The 25,218-nt window shown below is 41.8% G+C and overlaps 2 protein-coding genes across 3 annotated transcripts in view; one reads left to right on the plus strand and one right to left on the minus strand.

Moving 5' to 3' along the window:
• Window positions 1-235: 235 nt before the first annotated feature.
• LOC310854911 (zygote arrest protein 2.L-like) lies at window positions 236-3,890 on the minus strand (the record flags this gene model as incomplete). The annotated part of the gene is made up of 5 exons (XM_083759671.1): window positions 236-824; window positions 1,543-1,617; window positions 2,102-2,194; window positions 2,442-2,885; window positions 3,651-3,890. 5 exons carry the CDS (start codon window positions 3,888-3,890, stop codon window positions 681-683), a joined length of 996 nt encoding a protein of 331 aa, XP_083615797.1. The 3' UTR covers window positions 236-680.
• An 842-nt stretch (window positions 3,891-4,732) lies between these two features.
• Window positions 4,733-25,218, plus strand: part of pds5b (PDS5 cohesin associated factor B) — a 68,157-nt gene continuing 47,671 nt past the window's right edge. For both annotated transcript variants that reach the window (XM_083787815.1, XM_083787816.1), the window contains exon 1: window positions 4,733-4,847. The gene's annotated coding sequence lies outside the window, so the exon portion shown is untranslated. The remainder of the gene's footprint in view (window positions 4,848-25,218) is intronic.

Here is a 25,218-nt window from a genome sequence, read left to right on the forward strand (position 1 = left end):
TTTTGGATTTCCTTAGATTTAAGAATTTTGAATGTGTCACTTTTGGCTAAATTTGAATAAAATCTAATTTTGTTGCGACTCTTAAAATAAGGTCACTGATATTATATTATACAATATTTGGGAACCACTGTTCTAAACTGACCCAGACCAAGTCCCTTGTCCATTGGAAGGAGAAACATTGTCGCCAAGCATGGTAGCCTATACACAAAAAACAAGCTCTTCGTGCAATGAGATTTAATATTTTTATTAACAAAATTAATGAATAGTTAACTTTCAGTTGAACGATGAAATCAGACACAGAAAAAAACAAACACCCCCCCTCCCCAATGTAGAAACTCCTGCCCCAACGACTACAGGCTGGCTTTCTACCAGGTAAGTACTTGGGGGGGAGAAAAGAAAAATCACCTGGCTTCGCCATCTAAATTAGTCTCAAATTAGACAGCTAAAATGAAAAACCAGCAGCAGTCTCCATGAAATTAGTTTAGAATCGCCAAACTGCTGACCAATCGCAGCCTTCCCTCCCAGGTCTGTCATTGGAGTGAACTTCCTCTGGATGTGAGAGAAATATAGTAGGTAATGTATTATAGTCACAGACAAAGCTATGTGGCAAAGCTAAATGCCTGCGATCTACTACTTTACATGAGGATAGCAGCAGCTGACCCCAGATCAGCCTGCATTTTCTAAACTATGTATTTGAAGCTATAGGTGGCGTCGCAGGACAGTCTGGTCCCTTTGCAGCGGCCGCAGAGGTCCTGGCGGTGAGGCCTCCTGGCGTTTGTGTGTCTCTGCTTCTTGTCACAGCAGCAGCTGGTCTGGGAGCACTCCTGTCAAATGAGCGAGGAGAAGGAATTAAAAGAATACCAAACAAGTCGCCCATTTAACAACTAGCTCCGGGCGTACAGCGGGCGGAACTGCTCGGCCTGGTATTCCTAGAGTAAAAGAGTAAAATTATGCTTAAACGGTTAAACCGAACCCTATTCCTAACCTTAACCTCAGTAAAACAATGCCTAAGCCCAATACTAAACTTAACCCCAGTAAAACTTTGCCTGACCCTAAACATATTCGCCAGGATTATGAATTATGATGATTATGACAAATGCAATAATTGTGATTAGGCGTCGGGCGATGTTGTAATAATTGTGACAGGCCTAGTGCAGTTCATACATACTATACATCTGAAAAAAGGTTTTGCTTAGGCTTTTTTTTTTTAACCACTTACACCCCAATTACTTGACTGGTGTGCTGCAGAGCTATACATTAGGCCTCCTGTTTTAGCTCTTCACCAAATATATGGCCTCATGTGTCACACCACATTGTGAGTTTGTAGATTGGCTATTTTAGCTGAATGTTTAATTGATTGAAGTATTTATTAACAGCTTGCAGAATGGGTACATTTCACATGAAAGCACAACTCAATACAAAGACTTGTGGACGACACACTGATAAAGCATTACACTTCTTTACGACAGGGTCCACCATTTTCAATTCATCAGAGTTCCCCCCGAATAGTAGAAAAGTAGGTAAGGATAGGGATTTACACACCTTGCAAATGAGGGACTCCACCTTGTAGGGGTTGAAGCCCACCTGACATTTCCGGCAGAACTGTTTGTAGTAAACCTACAGTTTGAGATCATAAAGAAAGACATTTGTGGGGGTTTATTTCTCTTTTTTAAAGGGGGGGTTCAGAGACTGTCATGTGGACATTTCTAATGATATTTTGCTTTAAAGCAGCACTATGCAACTTCATTTTTAATGAAGAACATTGAATTGTGTCCAAGTATGTATGAGTAGTATGATAATTCAATTTGTCTCCTTGTTCTTCTATTGACATTTAGATCATGTGAAAGGTCATGAGTCATCTGAACAGGATCCGACACCAAGTTTGACCTGATGGTCAAGATTCAATTTATCCCCTGAGCAAGCAGACAGGCTTTATTAGCTCAATGGTAAAAATGTCAGCACTTGCACAGGAACCCGGGTTCAAATCCGGGGTGGAAGAGGAAAGTTACAGTGCTGCTTTAAGTGTTATGATAAATAATCCTTACAGATATGGGATCATTAGCACATTAGAGACAGAATTTCCCACAGGTGAAGACATTACCTTGCTGGTTCCAGAGATGCACCAGACATAAGCACTCTCCCACCGGATGTTGCACTCTTTGCAGTGGAAGAACCCATATTTCTGCTCCAGAAACTGATGGAACACAAACATGTGATAATTATTTTAGAATTTGGTTTATTGTTCAGCATCATGAGGCATTTACCTACCTACCAATTCTGAGTACGTCTATAAAAATAGACTGGAACCAAATTGCCCGTTACATTTATCCATTTATTTAATTATCCATCCATCAGTTAAATTATCACTCAGGATTTTTAGTGTTACTGTGCAATGTGTGCAACTGTGCATGATGAACCACAGTAGAGTTTTGATCACGCACCTGAAAATTGAACTTTTTAAATGCCCGATGGAGGGGTTTGTTGTTCCCATCAGTCAGTGAGGCCTCATTCTCTACTCCCGTATCAGGTCCGGGATCTGCACTTTGGTCGTGTTCTTCATCTTGGCTTTCATCGTCGGTCGTCTCACAATCATAATCATCATAATCATCATCATACTCATCATCAGGAGCCGGTTTCACCGACTTGAGCAGGATCCTGCGGTCAAACAGTGGGGAGTAGACTGACAGCGGCCGGGAGAAGCGCAGGCCATTGACCGGAGTCCTCAATAAGGTCAGCGGCTTGCCTTTGTACAGGGGAGGAGTAGGAGCCACCGGGTCATCTTCTCCTCCTGAGGTCGTCTTCAGGTGGCGGACATCATGGTTCTTCTCGTGTAGCGTCTTTGGTCCGAGTGAGCACTGGACCCCCGCGTCCACTTTGGCGTTCACCTGGACCAGTGGTGGAAAAAGACGTTCACATTTTGGTACTGCAATGTAGAACTACGCTGTTGCAAGTAAAAGTCCAGAATTCTAAATTGACTTGAGTAAGAGTACAAAAGTATTGGTGTCAAAATGTACTTAAAAGTAGAAAGGACTCTCATTATGCAGAATGTCCTATTTCACACGTTTTCAAATGTATGAATTGTATAAAAATCTTTGGAAAATAGCAGATCTACAAGCAAACAGCTTGTAGATCGGCTATTTTCAATGGCCAAAATGTAGGGCTGAAGTAAATGTATGTTTTGTAAATCATTAAAATCTACAAATAAACTAGTAGGCCAACTAAAGTTTTCAAATTGTAGAGTAAAACAACATATTTTACTGATGTAGTGGAGTAGAAGTAAAAAGTAGGCCTACTGAAAATAATCCAACCCGTAAAAAAAAAACATATATATATATATATATATATATATATATATATATATATCACACCTGTGACGTGAAGTGAGGGGTGCTCTTTGTGTGTAGAATAAAAATAACCAATTTGCTCGGCTACATAATATGACGTAAATTCTCCATTTATTGTCAATGGGAATTTAATATTTTTGTGTAGGATAATAGCCGATTTGCTCGTCCACATATGATGTAAATATTCCTTTCATTGTCAATTGGAATTTAATGTTTGTGTAAGACGAAAATATACACTATAGCTGAATAGCACCCCTCAAAAATACAGGTCTCAAAATTGAGATGTAGTTACATTTCATCACTGACCTGGACGCCGCACTCTTTCGTGTTGGCTTTCTGCTTAACGGAACGACTAGGCGGCAGCAGGGGTAAATTGGGGTTGATTTGTGACAGCAGAGCCTTGTAGAACTCCATGTAGTTCAGACCCTGGACGGTCATGAACTGGCCGTCTCCTCCTCTCTTGCCGCCCCCCCAGCCGCCATGGATGGTGGCCTCCTGCTGGGTCCCAGTGGTGTTGTTGTGTGGGGGAAACTTGAACCCCTCCATCGTGTTGCGAAGCCGCAGGCATGTTGCCCGGTATATTTGTAGAGGTAGATCCTCTTCACCATTCTGGAGCTTTAATTGACAAATTGACAACAGGTGTGTGGCGCCTGCCCACAGTGCCCAGCTCAAAAAGCTAGTGGAAGAGCTAGTGGAAGCTCCATAGGCTAAATAACTAAGATTATTATTGGTAGCTGTATTTCCTGGTGTTAACAGACATTTTGACGCTCCTTTCAGCCATACAGAAATAGGCGACAAAAATAATACAATCTTTACATTCATGAATCATCATCATGTATAGCCAACATATCATTTATAGGGGAGGGGGAAGGGAAAATGTAGGCCTATATAATCAAAATAATGAATAGTCATTATCTGTTATGTTTTATATGCTTCCGAATATTTGAATAATGTTTCAAGTATATAACATAAAATAAACTCGTTATTTCACAGCTGTCAGGATGGCCGAGCGGTCTAAGGCGCCAGACTCAAGGTGACGAACCTTCCTGGTTAAGGGATTTCTGGTCTCCAATGGAGGCGTGGGTTCGAATCCCACTTCTGACACTTCTTTTGTCATGAACAGCCTATGCCTAGGCTACTAGTTTTGCTGCGCTTTTGTTTTGTCTCGACTCTCGACTTCCTATGGTTGAGTCTTGACTATACAGTGTTGAATGTTTAACGGACGGAGCGCAATGGAAAACAGCCTAATTTGCCTTTGCCTTCGTGTGTGTGTGCGCGCGCGCGTGTGTGCGTGCATGTTCACTGCATTGACGAGGCAGAGAGCGGGCAGTGGGGCCGGCCGGTAGGTGGCGCTGCGCGCACACATAACGCTCCGGCAGCAAAAACCTGCTGAATCTGTGCATGTTGGCGCCATTTTGGAGCTAGGAGGGGGACGAGAGCCGCACACACACGAGAAGAGAGAAGGACGAGACTAGTGTGAATACACATTTCATTCCCGAACAGGTACGATCCAACATTTTCAATACATTCCGTTACGTTTTTAATCGTAAAGCTAGACAAAAAAGGTGATGCTTTTGCTCTTGCTTCCACGGGCCCTCAGAGAGACGAGGGGGTTGTTGTGAGTTGCTTTCCACCAGAGAGAGAGAGAGACCAGAGAAGAGAAGAGGGGGAGACAGACGGAGAGGAGGGAAGCGCAGCCCGCCGACCCTCCTCTCCTCTGTTGTGGCTTGTTAGCCTGCTTGTCACATTCACAGGCTAGGCTAGCATGCTAACACGTCACACACTATATTCACACATAGCAGCAACCAGGCAGCAACCCACCTCTAGTGAGATATACGGGCGCAAAATTGTACTAGTGTACTGTGTGTTAGCCAAAGCCAAGCTATCTAACATAGCATGTTCTTCTGTAAGCTAGCATAGCCCAGCCTGAGCCCAGGCAGGTTAGCGTCCTCGTTCTGTCTAGAAGCACAATGAGCCTCCCTCCTGCAGTGGTTGCGGTCGCTTTGATTATTGATTTGTGTATTGATTGTTTTGTTATTGTTATGGCTGCTTGTGTGATGGAACAACGTCAAACTGACTGTTACAGTGTGCTAACGGGGCATGCTAACTACGTAGCTAAAAAGCCTCATTTATTATCCGTAGTAGGACGGTATCGCTGCAATAAAAAGAGACCGATCTACAAGCTATGGTGCGACGCGTTGATGGCTTGTAAATCTTTTTTTATTTTTATTTTATTTTTGCAAACAAGCGACACCCCCACTAGTCTGTGTCTGTGGCCTTGACTTGACATGCTTCTTGCGATAATAACAGTGTGAACTGTGAATCCATTCATGAACCTGGCTCTGTACATTGTTCTGATCGTGGCTTTATGCAATGTTAACACTGAATTATGTATGTATTTTCGGTCAAACTCCCCCTTTTTTCTTTGTGGATTTTCAGGACTGTCACATTTATCATTCGTTTGTTTACCCATTTCTGATCGTAACTGTTTATTATACCAGGTTAGATGCACATTTTGTTATTGTTTTTTTTTTTTACCGTTATGATGAGACTTCCATTAGTAGGCTACTGTATATGCACATACTCCTTATGTCAGGGTTAAGTTGTAGTGTTTTCTTTTCATACACCAGAATTTAATTTATTCTAAGGATATGTTAGAATAATTTGATACAGTGAATTTATACGGTGATTAGTTTTTCTTCTTCCTAGAGCCATTGCTTGGAGATTCACTGTTATTTCACTACTTGTTGGCTAGTGGCTTACTGTGGCTAATTGTGATTGCTGCATTGCCCCATGAATTAACTTTGATTAAGTGAAAAGGATTCCCCTAGTGAAAGCACATTGTTACCACAGCCCTGTTCTCCCATCAATGTTCAGACATTTGACAGCTTACAGCACCACCACTGTAGTTAATGCAATTGAAATGGGCAGATTGCCCTCCCTTCCTTGTTCGGATGGGGTTTAAAAAGCTCTTGTTTATGCTGAAGCAAGTCCTTCTAATAACGCTTTCAGGGATATCGCACATCGATTGGTTAGGCTATTGAAATCCATAAGGACTGAAAACCCTTTCTGTTGAGGGTGGCGAGAAACTTATAATAATGGAATTTACAGTAGATTAATTTGTTTACAAGCAAAACTGCTGCACAACTGTTGTTGTAGTTTATCAACCAAACCTTCAGCCCTATTGATTTCCTACTACTGCTAAACATTGCTTTCTGTCTTGTTATAGGCTTAAGCAAACACACTTGTTTCCTTTTGGGAAAACGTAGGTTCGAATGAGCCATGCTTCAAGTCTTACCGATCAATGTTTTGGAGTGATGGTGGCTGCTAGTGCTCAGACATGTATAGGGAGGGAGTTATCAGAGATGAAATGTATTTGAAGGAATATGACATATTCAATATCAAGATAATATATATTGAACATTTACAGTGATAATTGGCAGGTATGTTTGCTTGTTAAAAGCAACACTTTATTAATTGAATACTTTGACGGTTCACAAAAACTACAGAAGTACAGTTTAACAGAGCTGCCAACCTGCACACATTTTGTGTACCAACCACGCAATTCTAGGCATATAGACACCTAGAATTGCGTGGTTGGTACACAAAATGTGTGCAGGTTGGTAGCTCTGCAGTTATACAATAATGCTAAAGGATAACAAAAAAAGCCCTGGTGGCTTAACTCCTGAGGTTGGACGGAGGTCTTTCCGCTACAAAGCCCCCTCGATTTCATCCGTCAGTCGCTTTAGGACTTCCCTACCTCTACCTTCTTTCCTCTGTTGCTTAACAGCTGATGATGTGGGAGAGTGTGAGCATGCTGTCTTTGTATGTGTATCTGTATATTATCTGTGTGCTGTATTCATGTCCCCCTTGACAATGAGATGCTGCATAGAGATGCTCTGATAATCGGCCACCGATCGGAGTGAATATCGGCCGATCTCCGATCAGTGATTGGCAATTTGTGATCGTCAATTTACCCTATCTAGAGAAACCGATGTCTAAATATACAAATGTCAATCAGATATATATATATAGTGTAATATCATTTTGCATTTTTGTGACGGGCCTATACATTCTCACCTGTGACACACAGGAACAGTTTTGACGTGGGTTTTGACATAATTATAATAATTTTGGAAATATTCAAATTTGCCTCTTACGCACAAGATCGGTCTCGGCCGATCATGAGAAAAACAATCAGTGATCGGGATCGGCCCCAAATAACCTGATCGGAGCACCCCTATCATCTCAAGGGGCTGTCCCTTCAATACAATTCTGAAATCTATTCAATTCATCAAGACATATAAAGACACAATACTTCACATATAATGGCATAGCCAAAGTAAGGGAGCCAGGTTGAAAATCAACCCTGACACGGTTAGTTTTACTGTGGAGGGAAACACTGCAGGAGATGAGCTCATTTGATAATCATTGTTATGACATTTCCAACCTGGCCCTAGGCAGTGCAATTTATCAGTTTTGAAAGTAATTGGAACAAAATTGGGTCAATTTCACATTCTCTGGTGTGACACACACGTCACACACTGTGTATTCTTTCCGTCTCTGCGTGCACCGTGCCAGTGCTTGAATGACCTAATTCAGTTAATCAGCAGTTGGTCTCTCTCATCTGTGGCTTGAATTCCATATGGCTTCCCCTGGCTGGCAAACGGCATTCTGCTTCTCCCTCTCTCACTTTCACACTTTTCCTGCCGGTTTAATTTAATCCTGGCGTCCCTACACTTCCTCATTGTTTCTGGCCAGCCCTCCGGGTGTCTGTGTCTGTGTGTGTCAGAGGTTTGGAAATGGGAGGATATGGCCTGGCCTACTCTTTAACAATCATGAAGTGGTCTGTTTTTGTTGTGTGTGTGTGTGTGTGTGTGTGTGTGTGTGTGTGGTGTAATGTGTATTCATTCATTGTGTGTGTGTGTGTGTGTGCTTACTTCGTTATATGTCTCTTTTGTGTATTTGTTTTGGTACAGCTGAGGCAATGTGTTTCAACAGCAATTTCCTGGTCTGGCTTTGTTGTGATTGAGAGAGTGTGTTTCACTCTGTTGTTGTGTGTGTTTTGAAATGTGTCCCCAAATGGGGCTTTCACGATTATGACATTTTAGTTTTTAGTTTTTTTAGTTTTGCTTTTTGAAGTTGCACGGGGCAGATATGACCACAAATAACCTAAATATTCAAAGAAATGAATGACATTGAGATCTTTATACTGTCCCCCTAAAATTAACAGCTGAAATAGCCATTTTGCAATGCATCGCGACTAGTGATTTTTGAAAATAAGAACATTTTTCAATGTGGAAACTATTATGACCTAGGGCTGGGTGCAATAACCGCAATACCGCCATACCGCCGGTATGTAACGCATACCGCGGTATCGGGTTCATTACTGCGTTTTTTTAAGATTTTTTTTTTTAATGAAATGAAAAGTGTATCATAATAAACAGTGATGCTCAGTCAGTCTAATCATGCCAGCAACACAACAACACCAGAGGGAGTCCAAAAAACCATGTGCAACCCAGATTCGGCACAAACAAGGATTGATTGATTTAAATATTTATTAACAGTTCAACAGTTCACAACTCAATACAAAGACTGTTAACTGCGAGTGGACACTTGTTTACAAGAGGGTCCACCTAAATTCATTTCACTCCTATGCCACAAAAATGTGGAACGCCCTACCAACTGTCATTAAGACATGTAAATCCCTTGACTCCACCCACCCCCACCCCGCCAATTAGATTAGGCCTGGGGCCACAACTGTAGAATGATTGTGTGTGGGGGGCCGCACAGTGTGCGAGCGAAGCGCGGAAATTTGTGGGTTCTCAAAATGCTTTTTGTGCTCAAACACGAAGATTTATGTATATTTCCGCACAGTAATGAGCAGGATAATATGTCTAAACAGGTATATGCTACCTTAGAATAGATGTAGGCCTAGACCTATTTGACAGTGCATGAACAGCATTGCTTTGACATTAACGACCATCAGCTGGACGGACACACACACACTCACTCTGCTGTGGGCAGTTCAGAAACCCGTCCACGACCACCAATGACATCATCGTTAGGCAGATTGTTTTTTAAACAAGATTTATTTACGTGAGAATAGTTTATCAGACTATAAAGATCAGATTACATAGAGCAGTGATTCCCAAAGTGGGGTTCGGGTCTGGGGACTCCCAGGGTCCTTGAGGCAGTTCCAGGGGGTCCCCAGGGAAATGATGGTTTGGAACCAAATGGACCCTTATGGGTCTGTAACTCTGAGAGTGTACAAATGGAACCAAATGGACCCTAACAGGGTTTATTATCGTGAGAATGATGGCTTCCATTTTCGCATTGCAACTTTTCAGGACTAGAAAGCCTGCAGTTTCTATTAGCTTGGATTCTCCATTGATGTCACTGTTGGGTGGGTTTCTGAACTGCCCACAGCCCTCCTATGTGACACAGACCGAGTAGAAAAAAACGTTTTATCATGATTATTAGTGAGGACCTATTATATGAAGATAGGTTGAAAAGTGGTCCTTTAATGATTACCGTCATTATGGTAATCTCACAATTGATATCGCACACACCATACCTGTAACTTTTATTAGCCCTCTTAAGGTCATTACACACTGGCGAATTGGCGACGCGATTTATTCGTGCGAATAATTCGATAAAAAAACAAAAACAATTGAAGTCAATGCAAGCTTCCACATCAGTGGCCAATGTGCGAAAATGCGACAGTTTTCGCTCTTTATTTGTTCGCTCTGGTGTCGAATTTTGCAGACATTCGCAGGCGAACTGCAGCACCTCTGACCAATCAGAATGCAGCCCAAACTTGTTGCTGTGTATAAACAGCGGCGTACCGTACAGTAGATGTCAACAGAGCAGCCGTCGGTCCGGCTACGCAGGTCGGGATAGCACAGCAGCACACACTGTTGCACACCTCCCCTCCTACAACTCTGTTGGGTGTGTGTGCGCTCGCGTGTGCGTGCGCGCGTGCGTGGTGCGTGGACATGCCACATGGGTGTGCGTGTGCTAACAGCACGCAACGGCAACAGCGAGCAACGGGCTCCGCCAAACTTTGGTCTGTATGTAGGGTGGTCTCAGGTAAAGTGGGCCATCACTAAGGTAAAATGAGCCAAGGTTTCTGCCTCCTAGACCTTTGAGTTTTAACAGCCAATGCTGCACATCATGTGCACACAGCACATATGTCTTGACACAGCTGTACTTGACAAAACAATTGATTTGATTGGTCTATTTTTTATGGTGGGACCATGGCAGCCATTTTTCAAAATGGCCACCAGCAACAACTGTTTTCTTATGAATGATGGATATAATATGATATTTCAGATTCATTTACCATATATAGTACTTGGTAAGTGTCTTTTGCATAATTGAAAATTGTCATTGAATATTCAAGATGGCCGCCATCACTTGTATGATTGTCTGATATGGGTGATCTCGGTGTCAAATCAGTATTTTTTTATGATCGAGAATTCAATCTTTGGAATTGGCCAGAAGCTTCCTTCTACCTCACAAATGAATATCAACAGGGCATGTGTATAAGCTCAGAAGCCCATACTTCATACAGTCTTTTTCCCGTGGCCAACATGCTTGACACAGTGTCACAACCCGTCAATGCATGGAACACTGGTAGTTTGTGTGCTTTCTCCTGCCATAGCCCTGCTGCAATTTAATGGGCTGCTATAAGTATCGGAAATTGCTTATGGTGCTGACTATGTTCATGACTTTCATTGACACACCCAATAATAAAAATAGTTATTCCATTGAGTATCTCATGTCAGAAACCATGAAATAGATACCAAGTTTGCGTTTCTAGCTCATCTGGTTCAGAAGTTCAAGCCAAACCTATTTTCTGCGTGCTAATATTGTGGCGGCCATATTGGATTTCATGGAAACTTTAAATGCAAAAAATGTTCGTATTCATATTATTGATCAACCTGTGAAGTTTCGTGGAAATATCTCTGTTAAAGAAATTGCTAATATTGGGGCGGCCATATTGGACTTTCGCCCAACAATTGACCAGGTTGTCCATATAGGTTGTGATCCTACTGGGTCATAGATATTATTTCTGGTGGACAACTTTGTATGTTATGACAAATGCAGGTCAACCCCCTTTGCCCCCTGGGTAAGTTATTAGTGCAGCCACACCCGGCAGAATTTACGTCATGTGTCTGAGCAAATCGGCGATTTTTGTCCTACACAGACTAAATTCCCATTGACAATGAATGGATAATGTACGATGAAAAGAGCACCCCTCACTTCACATGGGTGTGATTTCTTTTAAATCAGAAATGACTGTTTTTCTTTGCAGCTTGAGTGGCCCATTTTTAGCTGAAAAAAGAAAAAAAAAGTCGGCTAAGCAGTATATGTGATCACCTTATCATTGACAACTGAGATTGCTTTCACCTGGCATTTACCCTGAGTAGCCATATATGACTGATATTATTTCATCTGTTGCGTGTGATGCATTGCATCTCCCGCCATAACAACCATAGACTGTTTTATGTCAAGTACACTTGTATCGAGAATCATGTGCATCCATTGGCTGTTCAACTTTAAAAAGCAAGGCTAAAACAAACGGTGGCCCATCTTAGCTGATCAGGTGGCTTATTTTACATGAAAATGCTACATCTTAAAAATATGTGACAGCTTGTTTCAGAAGCTGTAGGGACTAAACTATTATTTATTAAATACATTTAACTTAAACATGATATTAAACAGTCAATAATAATCAAATAAACCCAATTTAGTGTCATGCATTGCTTTTTCTCAGTTTAATTACCAAATTACCAAAAAGTGGCCCAAATTAGCTGACATCCCCCTATTTATAATGTTATTTTATCGACGGCACGGGTGAGCAGCCGAGCGGCCGTCGATCCCAAATGACTCTGGACTCCACTTCACGGTAGTGAAGAAGACAAGAAGTGGTGGAAAGGATAGTAGGATACAAACAAAAGAGGTATTAGCGCACGCTGCACACCAATTTAGTGAGGATCGAGGTGCATGCTGACCACGGGACGGGAGACAAACTTGTAAAGGATCGGTTCAGGTTGCACAGCTCGTAGTCACGAATCACGATACAGAACACTTCTATTAAAGACCAACGTTTCGGCACATGAGTGCCTTCTCTTTAGGGTATGAAAGAAAGGATACCAATAATGACATAACGCAGGAGAAGAGTAGTGGAGTGGAGGAGGAGAGGAGAGGAGGAGGAGTTGTTCAAGTTAAATTGATGTGTTGATGTTATTATGGTATTTACCATAGGCAATATGCCAATATTGAAAAAAGTTAAAATAACCAGTGAACATGCTCATCAAAAAGGTAAGATTTGCACTAGGCTATTTCTGCTGTGCAGACCCGTTTTTGACCCAAAAATAAAGACTTTATAACCGGAATATATGCCCACATGCACGGGCGCGGCCGGTACCAATTGTACCATATGTGGGCCGGTACCAATTGGACCCCTCCATCTGTGAAGTACTGGATACGGCCGGTATTAAAGAAAGGATACCAAAGCGGGAGGAGGACAGGAGAGGAGAGGAGGAGGGAGAGGAGAGGAGCTATAATCGCACAATACGCATTGCATAGATGTGTACACTGCATAGGCAAACGCGAATAAATTCGCCGGGCAAATATTTCGCATTTTCAGATCGCTTATTCACATCGCGTCGCTAATTCGCCAGTGTGTAATGACCTTTATTATTAACGCCATACCGGCGGTATGGGGGCCGGCAATAACCGCGGTAATAAAAATCCCATACCGCCCCAGCCCTATTATGACCATTATTAAAAATAATTTGATTATCTCAAATCATTGTGATTAGTTGATTGCTCTAATAATTGTGACAGGCATATTCCCCCAACAGCACTTTGTGTTTGTCTTTGTGTGTGCTTTCCGTGAGTGTGTGTGTACTGGTAAGCACGTGTCATTTCATCCTGACATCCAGCTGGTATCCAGTCTTCTGTGTTTGACGGCCAGATCCCCCTCCCAATTATCCCGTTGTCGTGGTGGTGGTAACCATGGGTTACACTGGTCATAGGTTAGAGATGAGGCTCTGCTCAGCAGTGTTGCCATGTCTGATTATTATAAGAGACTTTGTGCTTGTCTTTCTGTAAAATGACTTGTAAATATTGGTAGTTGTGTGTGTTTGTTTGTCTGTTGTTTCTTTTGGGTGGGGGAGGTTGTTTAAAACTCATTGACTGCCAAGGACAAGTTAAACACGTTCCCCCCCCCCCCCCCCCCCAATGGCTTTGACTGCCAAGGATCAGTTAGACGAAGTATTTAGGTTTTTATTTACCTAAGTTAGTTTGCACTCTTCACTACCATCTGAATAGCTCTCGATTATGGCAGTCGAGTAAGCGGGAAATAACCGGAAGGAAGTCTAGCTCCTGCAGGTTTTCACGGCTCGTAACCAAAGCATTGCTGGTTGCGGTTACAACATGTATGTTTTGGGTGAATTCAAATAAGATCGCGGCTGACTTTACATAGCCGTTTTTCTTCCAGTTCATGGCCTGAGAGTTCTTGGTCTTCAAAATAAGAGCTCGCTCTGAAAACAGTGTCAAGGGCTAAACGCAGGGAGAAATACATTTGGCAGTGTAGATGCTTGTTTGAACCAATGGCTCTCCTCAATTGCTCATCAATCATGTCAAAGAAGTTCAAATTAATATGTATATTTGTCAGCTTGACCCCAAACAGAACATATTTTCTGCCAGGGAGTGGGACACCCATACAAGATTTGTGTGTTTCAAAAATATTCCACATTTCGTTAGCCTCATAGGATAAATGCATAAGTCATTTTTTATGATTTTCGGATAATAAGGAAAAACACATTTTCTCGCAAGTATGTAAGAGTTTTTAATGCAGATTTTTACAATGGTTTCCTGAGGGGTTAACAAAATGTTTTTTACAAAAAGATAAACATGAGAGTCATTCCATAACAAAAAAAAGTGACTTAGGCCATTTTCAAGAAAATAATCTGTGACTTAGGCATTTTTTAATACATGTCTACTAAACACCTGGGGGTCTATTAGAGTGATGTTAACTCCATACTAAACACCTGGGGGTCTATTAGAGTAATGTTAACTCCATACTAAACACCTGGGGGTCTATTAGAGTGATGTTAACTCCATACTAAACACCTGGGGGTCTATTAGAGTGATGTTAACTCCATACTAAACACCTGGGGGTCTATTAGAGTGATGTTACCATACTAAACACCTGGGGGTCTATTAGAGTAATGTTAACTCCATACTAAACACCTGGGGGTCTATTAGAGTAATGTTAACTCCATACTAAACACCTGGGGGTCTATTAGAGTGATGTTAACTCCATACTAAACACCTGGGGGTCTATTAGAGTGATGTTAACTCCATACTAAACACCTGGGGGTCTATTAGAGTGATGTTAACTCCATACTAAACACCTGGGGGTCTATTAGAGTGATGTTAACTCCATACTAAACACCTGGGGGTCTATTAGAGTAATGTTAACTCCATACTAAACACCTGGGGGTCTGTTAGAGTAATGTTAACTCCATACAGAACACCTGGGGGTCTATTAGAGTGATGTTAACTCCATACTAAACACCTGGGGGTCTATTAGAGTAATGTTAACTCCATACTAAACACCTGGGGGTCTGTTAGAGTAATGTTAACTCCATACAGAACACCTGGGGGTCTATTAGAGTGATGTTAACTCCATACTAAACACCTGGGGGTCTATTAGAGTAATGTTAACTCCATACTAAACACCTGGGGGTCTATTAGAGTAATGTTAACTCCATACTAAACACCTGGGGGTCTGTTAGAGTAATGTTAACTCCATACAGAACACCTGGGGGTCTATTAGAGTGATGTTAACTCCATACTAAACACCTGGGGGTCTGTTAGAGTAATGTTAACTCCATACAGAACACCTGGGGGTATATTAGAGTGATGTTAACTCCATACTAAACACCTGGGGGTCTGTTAGAGTAATGTTAACTCCATACAGAACACCTGGGGGTCTATTAGAGTAATGTTAACTCCATACAGAACACCTGGGGGTCTATTAGAGTGATGTTAACTCCATACTAAACACCTGGGGGTCTATTAGAGTAATGTTAACTCCATACTAAACACCTGGGGGTCTGTTAGAGTAATGTTAACTCCATACAGAACACCTGGGGGTCTGTTAGAGTGATGTTAACTCCATACTAAACACCTGGGGGTCTATTAGAGTAATGTTAACTCCATACTAAACACCTTGGGGTCTGTTAGAGTAATGTTAACTCCATACAGAACACCTGGGGGTCTGTTAGAGTAATGTTAACTCCATACTAAACACCTGGGGGTCTGTTAGAGTAATGTTAACTCCATACAGAACACCTGGGGGTCTATTAGAGTGATGTTAACTCCATACTAAACACCTGGGGGTCTATTAGAGTGATGTAGAACACCTGGGGGTCTATTAGAGTGATGTTAACTCCATACTAAACACCTGGGGGTCTATTAGAGTGATGTTAACTCCATACTAAACACCTGGGGGTCTGTTAGAGTAATGTTAACTCCATACAGAACACCTGGGGGTCTATTAGAGTAATGTTAACTCCATACTAAACACCTGGGGGTCTGTTAGAGTAATGTTAACTCCATACTAAACACCTGGGGGTCTGTTAGAGTAATGTTAACTCCATACAGAACACCTGGGGGTCTATTAGAGTGATGTTAACTCCATACTAAACACCTGGGGGTCTATTAGAGTGATGTTAACTCCATACTAAACACCTGGGGGTCTATTAGAGTGATGTTAACTCCATACTAAACACCTGGGGGTCTATTAGAGTAATGTTAACTCCATACTAAACACCTGGGGGTCTATTAGAGTAATGTTAACTCCATACTAAACACCTGGGGGTCTGTTAGAGTAATGTTAACTCCATACTAAACACCTGGGGGTCTGTTAGAGTAATGTTAACTCCATACTAAACACCTGGGGGTCTATTAGAGTGATGTTAACTCCATACTAAACACCTGGGGGTCTGTTAGAGTAATGTTAACTCCATACTAAACACCTGGGGGTCTGTTAGAGTAATGTTAACTACATACTAAACACCTGGGGGTCTATTAGAGTGATGTTAACTCCATACTAAACACCTGGGGTCTATTAGAGTAATGTTAACTCCATACAGAACACCTGGGGGTCTATTAGAGTAATGTTAACTCCATACTAAACACCTGGGGGTCTATTAGAGTAATGTTAACTCCATACTAAACACCTGGGGGTCTGTTAGAGTAATGTTAACTCCATACTAAACACCTGGGGGTCTATTAGAGTAACTGTTGTTTGCTGTGTATGCAATGTAAAAATGCCCAAGTCACACAAAGTGAGTTAGGCGGCAACGTAAAAATGCTCAAATCACACAAGTGACTTAGGCAGATCATCATTTTTGAAGATTGTGAGCTTTGTGATTGGCTGAGGACATAGGCGATGATCCAGAACGATGCAGCAGCCCCAGGAGATCACCTGTATGCAGAAATCTCAATTTCGCCAAAAAATGACTTAGGCATTTATCCTATGAGGCTAACGATTTGTAACTTTGACTTTCTAAACATTTGTTTTGAAAATATCAGATCTACAAGCTCAAAATGCAACCCGTTGTGGGCTTGTAGATTGTCTATTTTCAACTAGCCGGTGCCGGTGTATGTAGGTTTAAAGTGCTCAGATGATAGTCGCTTCTTTTGAGTTTGTTGCTTATCACACACACACACACACACACACACTGGCAACACTGCTGCTCATGTCTCACCAAGTTCTGCTAGTGCCAACTGAAGGGCAAAGCTGCAAAAATCGTCCATAAATATATCCTCTAATATTAACCAGCCGGGGGAGAAAAAAATAACAAATTATTAATTTACTATTTCAGGTTAATATATTGTCATTAAAAGTACACTTCAGGGACAGCTCCTGGGGGAAAACGATGATAATTTCATTTTATAATTAAATTTAGTGTCGAGCGAATGTGAAGTCGTAACACCAATTCTGAAGTGCTCACCAAATTTGATTAAATACCTCTAGTTTTTTGGACAGTTACAAGTTAAGTTAGCATGTTTCCTTTACCGAGTCCAGAGGAGTCATGGGGAAATGCTTAGGGATGTTTTTGACTGGAAAATAAAATGAACACAATTAGACTCAGTTCAAGATAAATCCACACGCAGACATCTTGATTCTCATTGCTGGCTAATGCTCGATTGGCGTCATACCGTCATTATTTCCCCACCATCTCTCATTGGAAGTAAAATATGCCCCGAAGTCATGCAGACGGATTTCACCTCCAATCATTGTGTTCAGTCGATGGGAGTTATCTGTGCATCATGTGACCTGATGAGACTTGTCTTTGGCACCAGCTGCTGGGTGGAGGGAAAGGTCAGAACAGACAAATTTGGCAGCTTGCCATAGTCCACTCTGTGGCCATTTAGAGAGAGTGTGACTGTGTGTGTGTCCGTGTCCATCATGAGAGAAACCTCTGTGCACTAGTAGAAAGCTGTTTCGTTAGTGATTAAACATATTGCGGTCTGGCTGTTAAACAACCAAAAAAGCCCCTGCAAACAAGCAGCCAGCAGCCAGGCACCTCCTGGCAGATTGCAGACCCAGTGACCCAGACTGGATGCTGCTAACAATAAATTCTCCTACAGCGCTGCTGGTTAGACCTTCGCTCTGGAGCGAAATCAAACAGACCATTAGTCACCGATGTCATTCATTAAAGGTTGTTTTTGGCCAGCAGTGTGCCACACAGTTCCCGTTATAGTGATATAGGAGTGAATGGTAATGAGGATAATAATAAAACATCATTTGTTAAATGCACAGAACAATGTCCCAAAGGGATTTTGGAAGGAAGCATGAGGGAAGATGCAAAATGTAAAGCAGAGGAAGAAAATGCAACCGAGAAACGATGGTTAGTTGTTTACTCTTGTAAGAGATTTTAATAAGGCTGGCGGGTCGTGTACATTGTTTGTAAACTGTTAATGAGATAAATGTATCACAGCAAATTTACATTATAATCATAATAATAGCTTGAATTTATATAGCGCCTTTCATGAACCCAAGGACGCTTTACAAAATGTACCAACAACAATCAACTATATGCCGTAAGCCTGAGAGAATAAGTGTCTTTTCAAGGCAGCCTTAAAAGATTCCAGTGTTGGAACATGGCAAATCTCTATTGGGAGAGAGTTCCACAGGGTGGGGGGGCTGCCACACTGAACGCTCTGTCCCCGAAGGTTCGCTTGACTGCCTTGGGGACAGAGAGGAGGTCCAAGTTTGTGGACCGCAGGTTCCGTGTCACAGGAGGTTTATGGAGGAGGCCTGAGAGGTACTGTGGGCGTTTTGACATTTGTAGGTGAGAAGGAGGAGTTTATAATTGATACGGAACTTGACAGGAAGCCAGTGCAGTTGTTTAAGGGTGGGGGTGATGTGCTGCCAAGGCCTGGTGTGGGTGAGAACTCTGGCAGCTGAGTTTTGGACATACTGCAGCCTGTCGTACTTGTTTGGTATCCCAAACAGGACGCCATTGCAGTAGTCAAATGCATGAATGAGGGTCATGGCCACGGAGTCGGAGAGTGAAGGGAGGAGTCTGGAGATGTTCTTAAGGTGGTTTAATATGTGACTGGTTGGAGAGGGTTGAATCCAGAATGATGCCCAGGTTGCGGACTTCCAGAGATGGAGTTATGGAGCTGCCATCGACATGAAGTAGGAAATGCCCAACTTTCTGGAGCAGTGCCTTTTGAAGCCACGACCATGAGCTCTGTCTTTGAACCGTTTAGTTTCATCCAAGCTTTTATTTCAGTGAGACAGTTGACAAGGGACTGAGGGGGGAGCTGAGTGGATGGTGAGGTGCTGAGATACAGTTGAGTATCATCAGCATAGCAATGAAAGCTCAGACCATCATGGTGGCGAATAATCTGACCCACGGGGAGCATGTTAATGGTGAACAGTAGTGGACCAAGAAGAAACCTTGTGGTACACCGTGGTTGACCGGGGCTGGGTGAGATCTGGAAGAGTTGATGGCTACAAACTGTTGTCTGTTGGAGAGATATGAGAGAGCTATGTCTGTGAGGCCAAGCAGTCAGTGAGGCGGTCGAGGAGGATGGTGTGGGAGATAATGACATCCTCACATGACCTGGAATATCCTCACTGATGGGTAGCCTATCAAACTAAAGGATGACTTCACCCATTTTCAGTCTTGTCTTGATTGTCTTCATATAATTGGTCCTCACTAATGCTCATAATATGGCACCATTTTTGTTTAATTGGTCAGTGTCTCAATGGAGGGCTTTTGGAGTGACAGTTCAGAAGCACCAGTTAGTCCCCACAGGAATCCGCAGAAAAAAAGTCTCGATTCTGCGGTGAACATTCCTAATTCAGCGGACAACAATCCTTGATTCCGCGGCTTAGTTAATATTCCGCGGACATTAACTTATTTAACCTAAAATGACCAGTTATCAAGCATCAAATCTTTTGATGTGACACATTGTGAGCTTGTAGATCTGCTATTTTCAAATAGCCGAAATATATATATAGAGTTGAAGTGGTTTATGTACGTTTTTGTAATAACAATCCAAATCTAAAAAATAACCAGTAACTAAAGTTTTCAAATAATCTTATTGGAGTAAAAGTACAATATTTTCTTCCTAAATGTATTGAAGTAGATGGAAGTATTGGCCATTTGAAATACTCAAGTAAAGTACAAATGGCTCAGAATTAGTACAAAATTAGTAAAAAGTACTTAAGTAAATGTACTTAGTTACTTTCCACCACTGCAAAGCACCTACCAGTGAGGCAGTGACATGACATCATCGATGGAGCAATCCAAGCTAATAGAAACTGCAGGATTTCTATTCCTAGAAAGTTATCATTCTGTAATGGAAGCTATTGTTCTCGTGGTAACACAAATCTAAATGACGATGTTGAAATTTTGTTTGGAAAAACTGCGTAACAATGACGTTACTGATAGGCGGGTTTCTGAAGTGTCCACAGCACTCCTATGAGACACAGATCAAGTAGATATTCTTTTCATTTATATGAAGATAGGTTAAAAATAAGTGAAGTCAGGGCACACGCAGGGCTCGAAACTTTTTTCTTATTATAATTTTTTACAAATTTCTAAATGAAAGAGCACCAGACAAAATGTATTAGCACCCACCAAAATCTAAGGAGCACCAATATGTAATCGATTTTTTTTAGGGATGCACCGAAAGGGAAATTCTTGGCCGAAACCGAATATAGGAAACAGTTGGCCGAAAACCGAATATCCGAATATGATTAATATTATACATCTTTTTTCCTACCATTGCTGTCATGGCCGTACCTTAAAGCTACCTGATTTATGGCAAAATAAATGGTTATGGCCAAACTTAACTTAAATAATAATCACTATTATGGGTCCATGAAACATTTATTCAGCTCTTTTGAATGCATTAATTGCATACACTATTCGGTGATATATTTTCTGCCTATTCAGGCCGAAACCGAATAGGCCGAAAATGAATTTTTAGCCATTTTCTGCCGAATATTTTCTGCGGCCGAATATTCGGTGCATCACAATTCTTTTTACATTCATAAAAACAATAATATAACGGTGCGGTTTACAAATAAGGGTAATAATAATAATAATAATATGATAAGTAGTTAAAAATGCATGCCAAAATGTCTCTCTTCAAAGAGACTGAGGCATCAAACGTCTCTAGATGAGGACCCTCTAGTCTACCCCAGAGCTATAGAATGAGACAGAGTTACGCAAACTCCGTTCACTTCATGGGGCCAGTCCAATGGCGGCTCTTCTACATAGACTTCTATTGAATGGGGACAACGAATGGGGACAACCGGACGTTTACATGAACCACGTGACCGGGGTGTTTTCTGCCCCCTCAATATCTCAACTCTTCTATTAGATGGCTCTGGTCTACCCTACACTGATTCCGGCCAATCGCATCACCTGTTTTTACTAGACTTTCTAATAATTTCAATGTAAATATAACATGGTATCTGTCATTACATATTGCATAGGCTATAGCTATGCCTACTTGAGTGACTTGAGTCACTTCTACTCAGTGGTGGAACAATTGCTCTGTTTTACTTGAGTAAAAGTATCAATACTGCTGCTATGTAGAAACACTGTTACAAGTCTGGTATTCTTTCTCTCGCACACACACGAGGTGCTGGTCTGCCGGTCTCTTTCACAATCACAACAGAGTCTGTAGCTGGCTGTTAGAGGCTCGGGTCTTTTCTGAATCTGAAGGCTTGAAATAATGTACTTTCTGACACATGGTGAAGTCGCGAGCCGAGGCGCACTGGGATGTTAGCGACGCAGTGCTCAACGTTGTCCTGGAGTCAAAGAGTAGTTATAACTACACGCATCACACATTGTTTAGCATCAAGAGCTATTGCAGCTAGCAGAGAGGGGCAGTGCAGTTGGATGGCAGAGAGCGTCCACTTTTCTACAATTGACCGTTTTTAGGCGCACCACAGCAATTCTTTTCAGTGGCACTGGTGCTCCCAATTATATTTTTAGGTTGCAAAGATTACAATTCAGGCGCATTTGCGACCAAAACGGTCACAAATTCAAGCCCTGGGCAGTGGGCACGGTGGCACAGAAGGAAAAAAGGAAGCTTGCAAGACTCCAACTCGTCTCCATCTCTTTGATACACGGTCGGGGAAAGACACTTTTAAACCAGAAACGGAACTGTACTTTAAGGCACTTTATTGTTTCATTATAAGTATAATCAGCGCCCATATCCTGGGTGGGGTTGGCCCCAGGGGCCTTTCTGTGTGGAGTTTGCATGTTCACCCTGTGTCCCTTAGGGTAGACACCATCACAAAAACATGCAGTAATGTAATCGTGGTCTCTACTACCTCCCCTTGGTCAAATGGAGGGGAAAGGAACTGGTTGAAATAACGTGTTCCTTCACGCGCTACGTCCTTGCGGGGAAACTGCGCCACGGTCAGGTGATACGAAGTGGCCTCACTGCTCACTCCTCATGCATTGAACGAAGCATGAGCTCAGTTCGGGGCTCTGACCTAGGTTGGCAGAGGGAGAGTACTGAGTGGCACCCAGGATTACATTTTAGGCAATTTGGCACCGGGTGAAGAATAGGGTTACAAAAATCGTGGGATAAAATCACACACACAAGTTTTTGTTCCTTTGGGCACATTCTCACCCCTATGAGCAGTTTGAGCACAACTAAAGCCAGAATGTCAACATTGATGACATAATATGTCATCAATGCTTCTCTGCTTATATTATATGTACAGTACACTCCAGTCTGTCATTATATTGAGAAGCACCAGATTTGACACATGATCCCGCTGTCTAGACCACATGGCTAACAGTAGCTGATTGATGACAAAAGTGCAACAGTGTTGCCATATTCACATGTCCGTTCCGTCCGTTCAGTCAGAAAGGTGAGGCTGATTGTCCCCGACAAACAGCCTGGGATGTTCTGTTATGAACTAGCATGCTGCTTTTTTTCATTATCTGACTCCAACAGGCCCATATTTATTTTTTCATTTCTACCACACACAATGCCGTGTAATAACTTTGCAATAACCCCTACTAGCTGGGTCCCAATTCGTTAAAATCGTGCACTTGGTGACAAATTGGGGGAAAATAACTTCTGGAAATGAAGGCATCGTTTTCAAGATGGCGTCCACAGTGGCTGCAGTGAGCTTAAAATGCCTATAAACTGGGATTTCATACATACATGGACGCCATCTTGAAAATGATGCCTTTCCCAGAGTTATTTTCCCCCATCTTTTAGTATGTTATTTATTTAGCATACCCAATACTAATAGAATCCATTGGGAAATCTCTTATCAATTATATTGGATTTTAACCATATACTTTAATTTTAGATCCATTGCAAGCAGACCTTGTTTGCGATGGTTTTTTAAAACCTTATAACCATACCTAACGCCATGCCAAAAATCTAAAACTTGTCACCAAGTGCACGATCTTGTTGATTTCGGACGAATTGGGACCCAGCTATACTGCTGATGAACACCTGTCTTGTGGATTAAATGGTAAAAAGTGTAGTACATTTCTGAATTTTAATGCAACTATTTGACTATTAGTTTTAATATATAAAGTCTATGGGTGTGTAACAGTATCGTACACTAAACAACGTTTGGTACGAGGCGTTCAGTTTGGTACTCACTTCAGTACGCTGCTTTCATTTATTTCTTTACTTCCAACAATGCGCTCTGCTGCTCTCCGTTCTGCACTCAAGGCAGGCAGCTCAAATAATGTTTCAAGTTGCAAAGTCTGTGTTTGTGCGAGAGAGAACGGGAGAGTTTGCAAATCACCTGCATGATATCGATGGACCTATGTATCTGGTTAAAACCAACATATTCTCACAGGCGATGTCACAGAACAAACTCAAAAACTAACTTTGGTTGATTATTTCTCCCCTTCATGTCCATTTCTGTATCTTTTGGATGTGTAGAAAATTACAGAATAAGTAGCCAAAAGAGTCATGAGCCAGACAATAAATTAAATAAATCGGTGAACGACCGCCTGGACGTTTTATTAATAATCGAATATTGGTGTAATGAGCAAACCTTTGGACCTTCAGACGTTTGGGGCCAGGCCCGCCTAGTCTGCTCTGCACTCTGAGCTTTTCCTGACTGGATAAACCAGTGATCATATTCTTGTTCAAAGGATGTTCAAACATTGTTTCATATAGACACAATGACAAGATCAGAGGATCAATGTCACAGCTGGCCACGGCTAAGGTGCAGTGCAGGGTTACATTTTCATAAAGCTGTAACAGCAGACCAGCTGTGGGCAATACACAGTAATGACGTGTGTGTGTGTCACATATAGGCTGTACTGTTTACAGCCTGTAAATAATATAAGAGAGACCCTATTGTTGTGCTGTTTGTGAAACAAGCTTGTATATATCTGGAAACCCCTTATTTGTATTTTTATTGTAAATTAGATAAGAGAGGCCATACGGCTGTGCCGTTTGCAATTTAGCTGAGACCCTGTGTGTGTGTGTGTGTGTGTGTGTGTGTGTGTGTGTGTGTGTGTGTGTGTGTGCGTGTGTGCGTGTGTGTGTGTGTGTGTGTGTGTGTGTGAAACGAGAACAATTTATTTTCTTGCCTTGCCCTTTCTCTGTTTCTTGGAAAAACAACACGATGGCAATTGGGAACTGCACAAAAAAATATTTCACAGACCGTTTTACTTGTAAAACTGTGATGTGATAATAAAAACTGGATTTTGGATAAAATGCATGAAAAGGATAACACGACATCAAGCATATATTTATAAAGAGCAGGTAGACAGACGGATAATTGAAGTGAACACAATACTCAATACTATGTGGTTATGCCAGTATGTATAGGAGAGACAGTGGGTTGCAGGGAGAGGGGCACGAGGAGAGTCACAGCATTGAGTTCAGTCACAGCATTGAGTTCAGAGTTCTTGGGGCCTGAGGATAGAACTTGTCTCTGAGCCTGTGCTGGTTTAGGACTACCATGGCCATGGGCAAGACAGTAGTAGTGTAGTACAGTGGATGGCTGGGGTGACACGATTACAAATATATTAAAGTGGACGATTAAGTGTCACACAATTGTGATTAATTAATTGGAACTGATGAATAAAGAGTACATTTCTGTTTGCCTAGTAATGAAAAAATGCACAGGGCTCATATGACAAATAACTGACACATACAAAGAAATGACTGTATTTGTTATTTTTATACTTAACGCATTTTGGGCGGGAACCCCTTTTGGTGTTTTAAAGCATTATGTTATACTTTAGCTATTGAAAAATAGCATACCTACAAGCTCGTAGCGCGCCTCTCGGTGGCACGCTACGAGCTTGTAGGT

The sequence above is a fragment of the Protomyctophum parallelum genome (assembly GCF_964188405.1).
Source record: "Protomyctophum parallelum genome assembly, chromosome: 1".
In the NCBI taxonomy this organism is placed as follows: domain Eukaryota; kingdom Metazoa; phylum Chordata; class Actinopteri; order Myctophiformes; family Myctophidae; genus Protomyctophum; species Protomyctophum parallelum.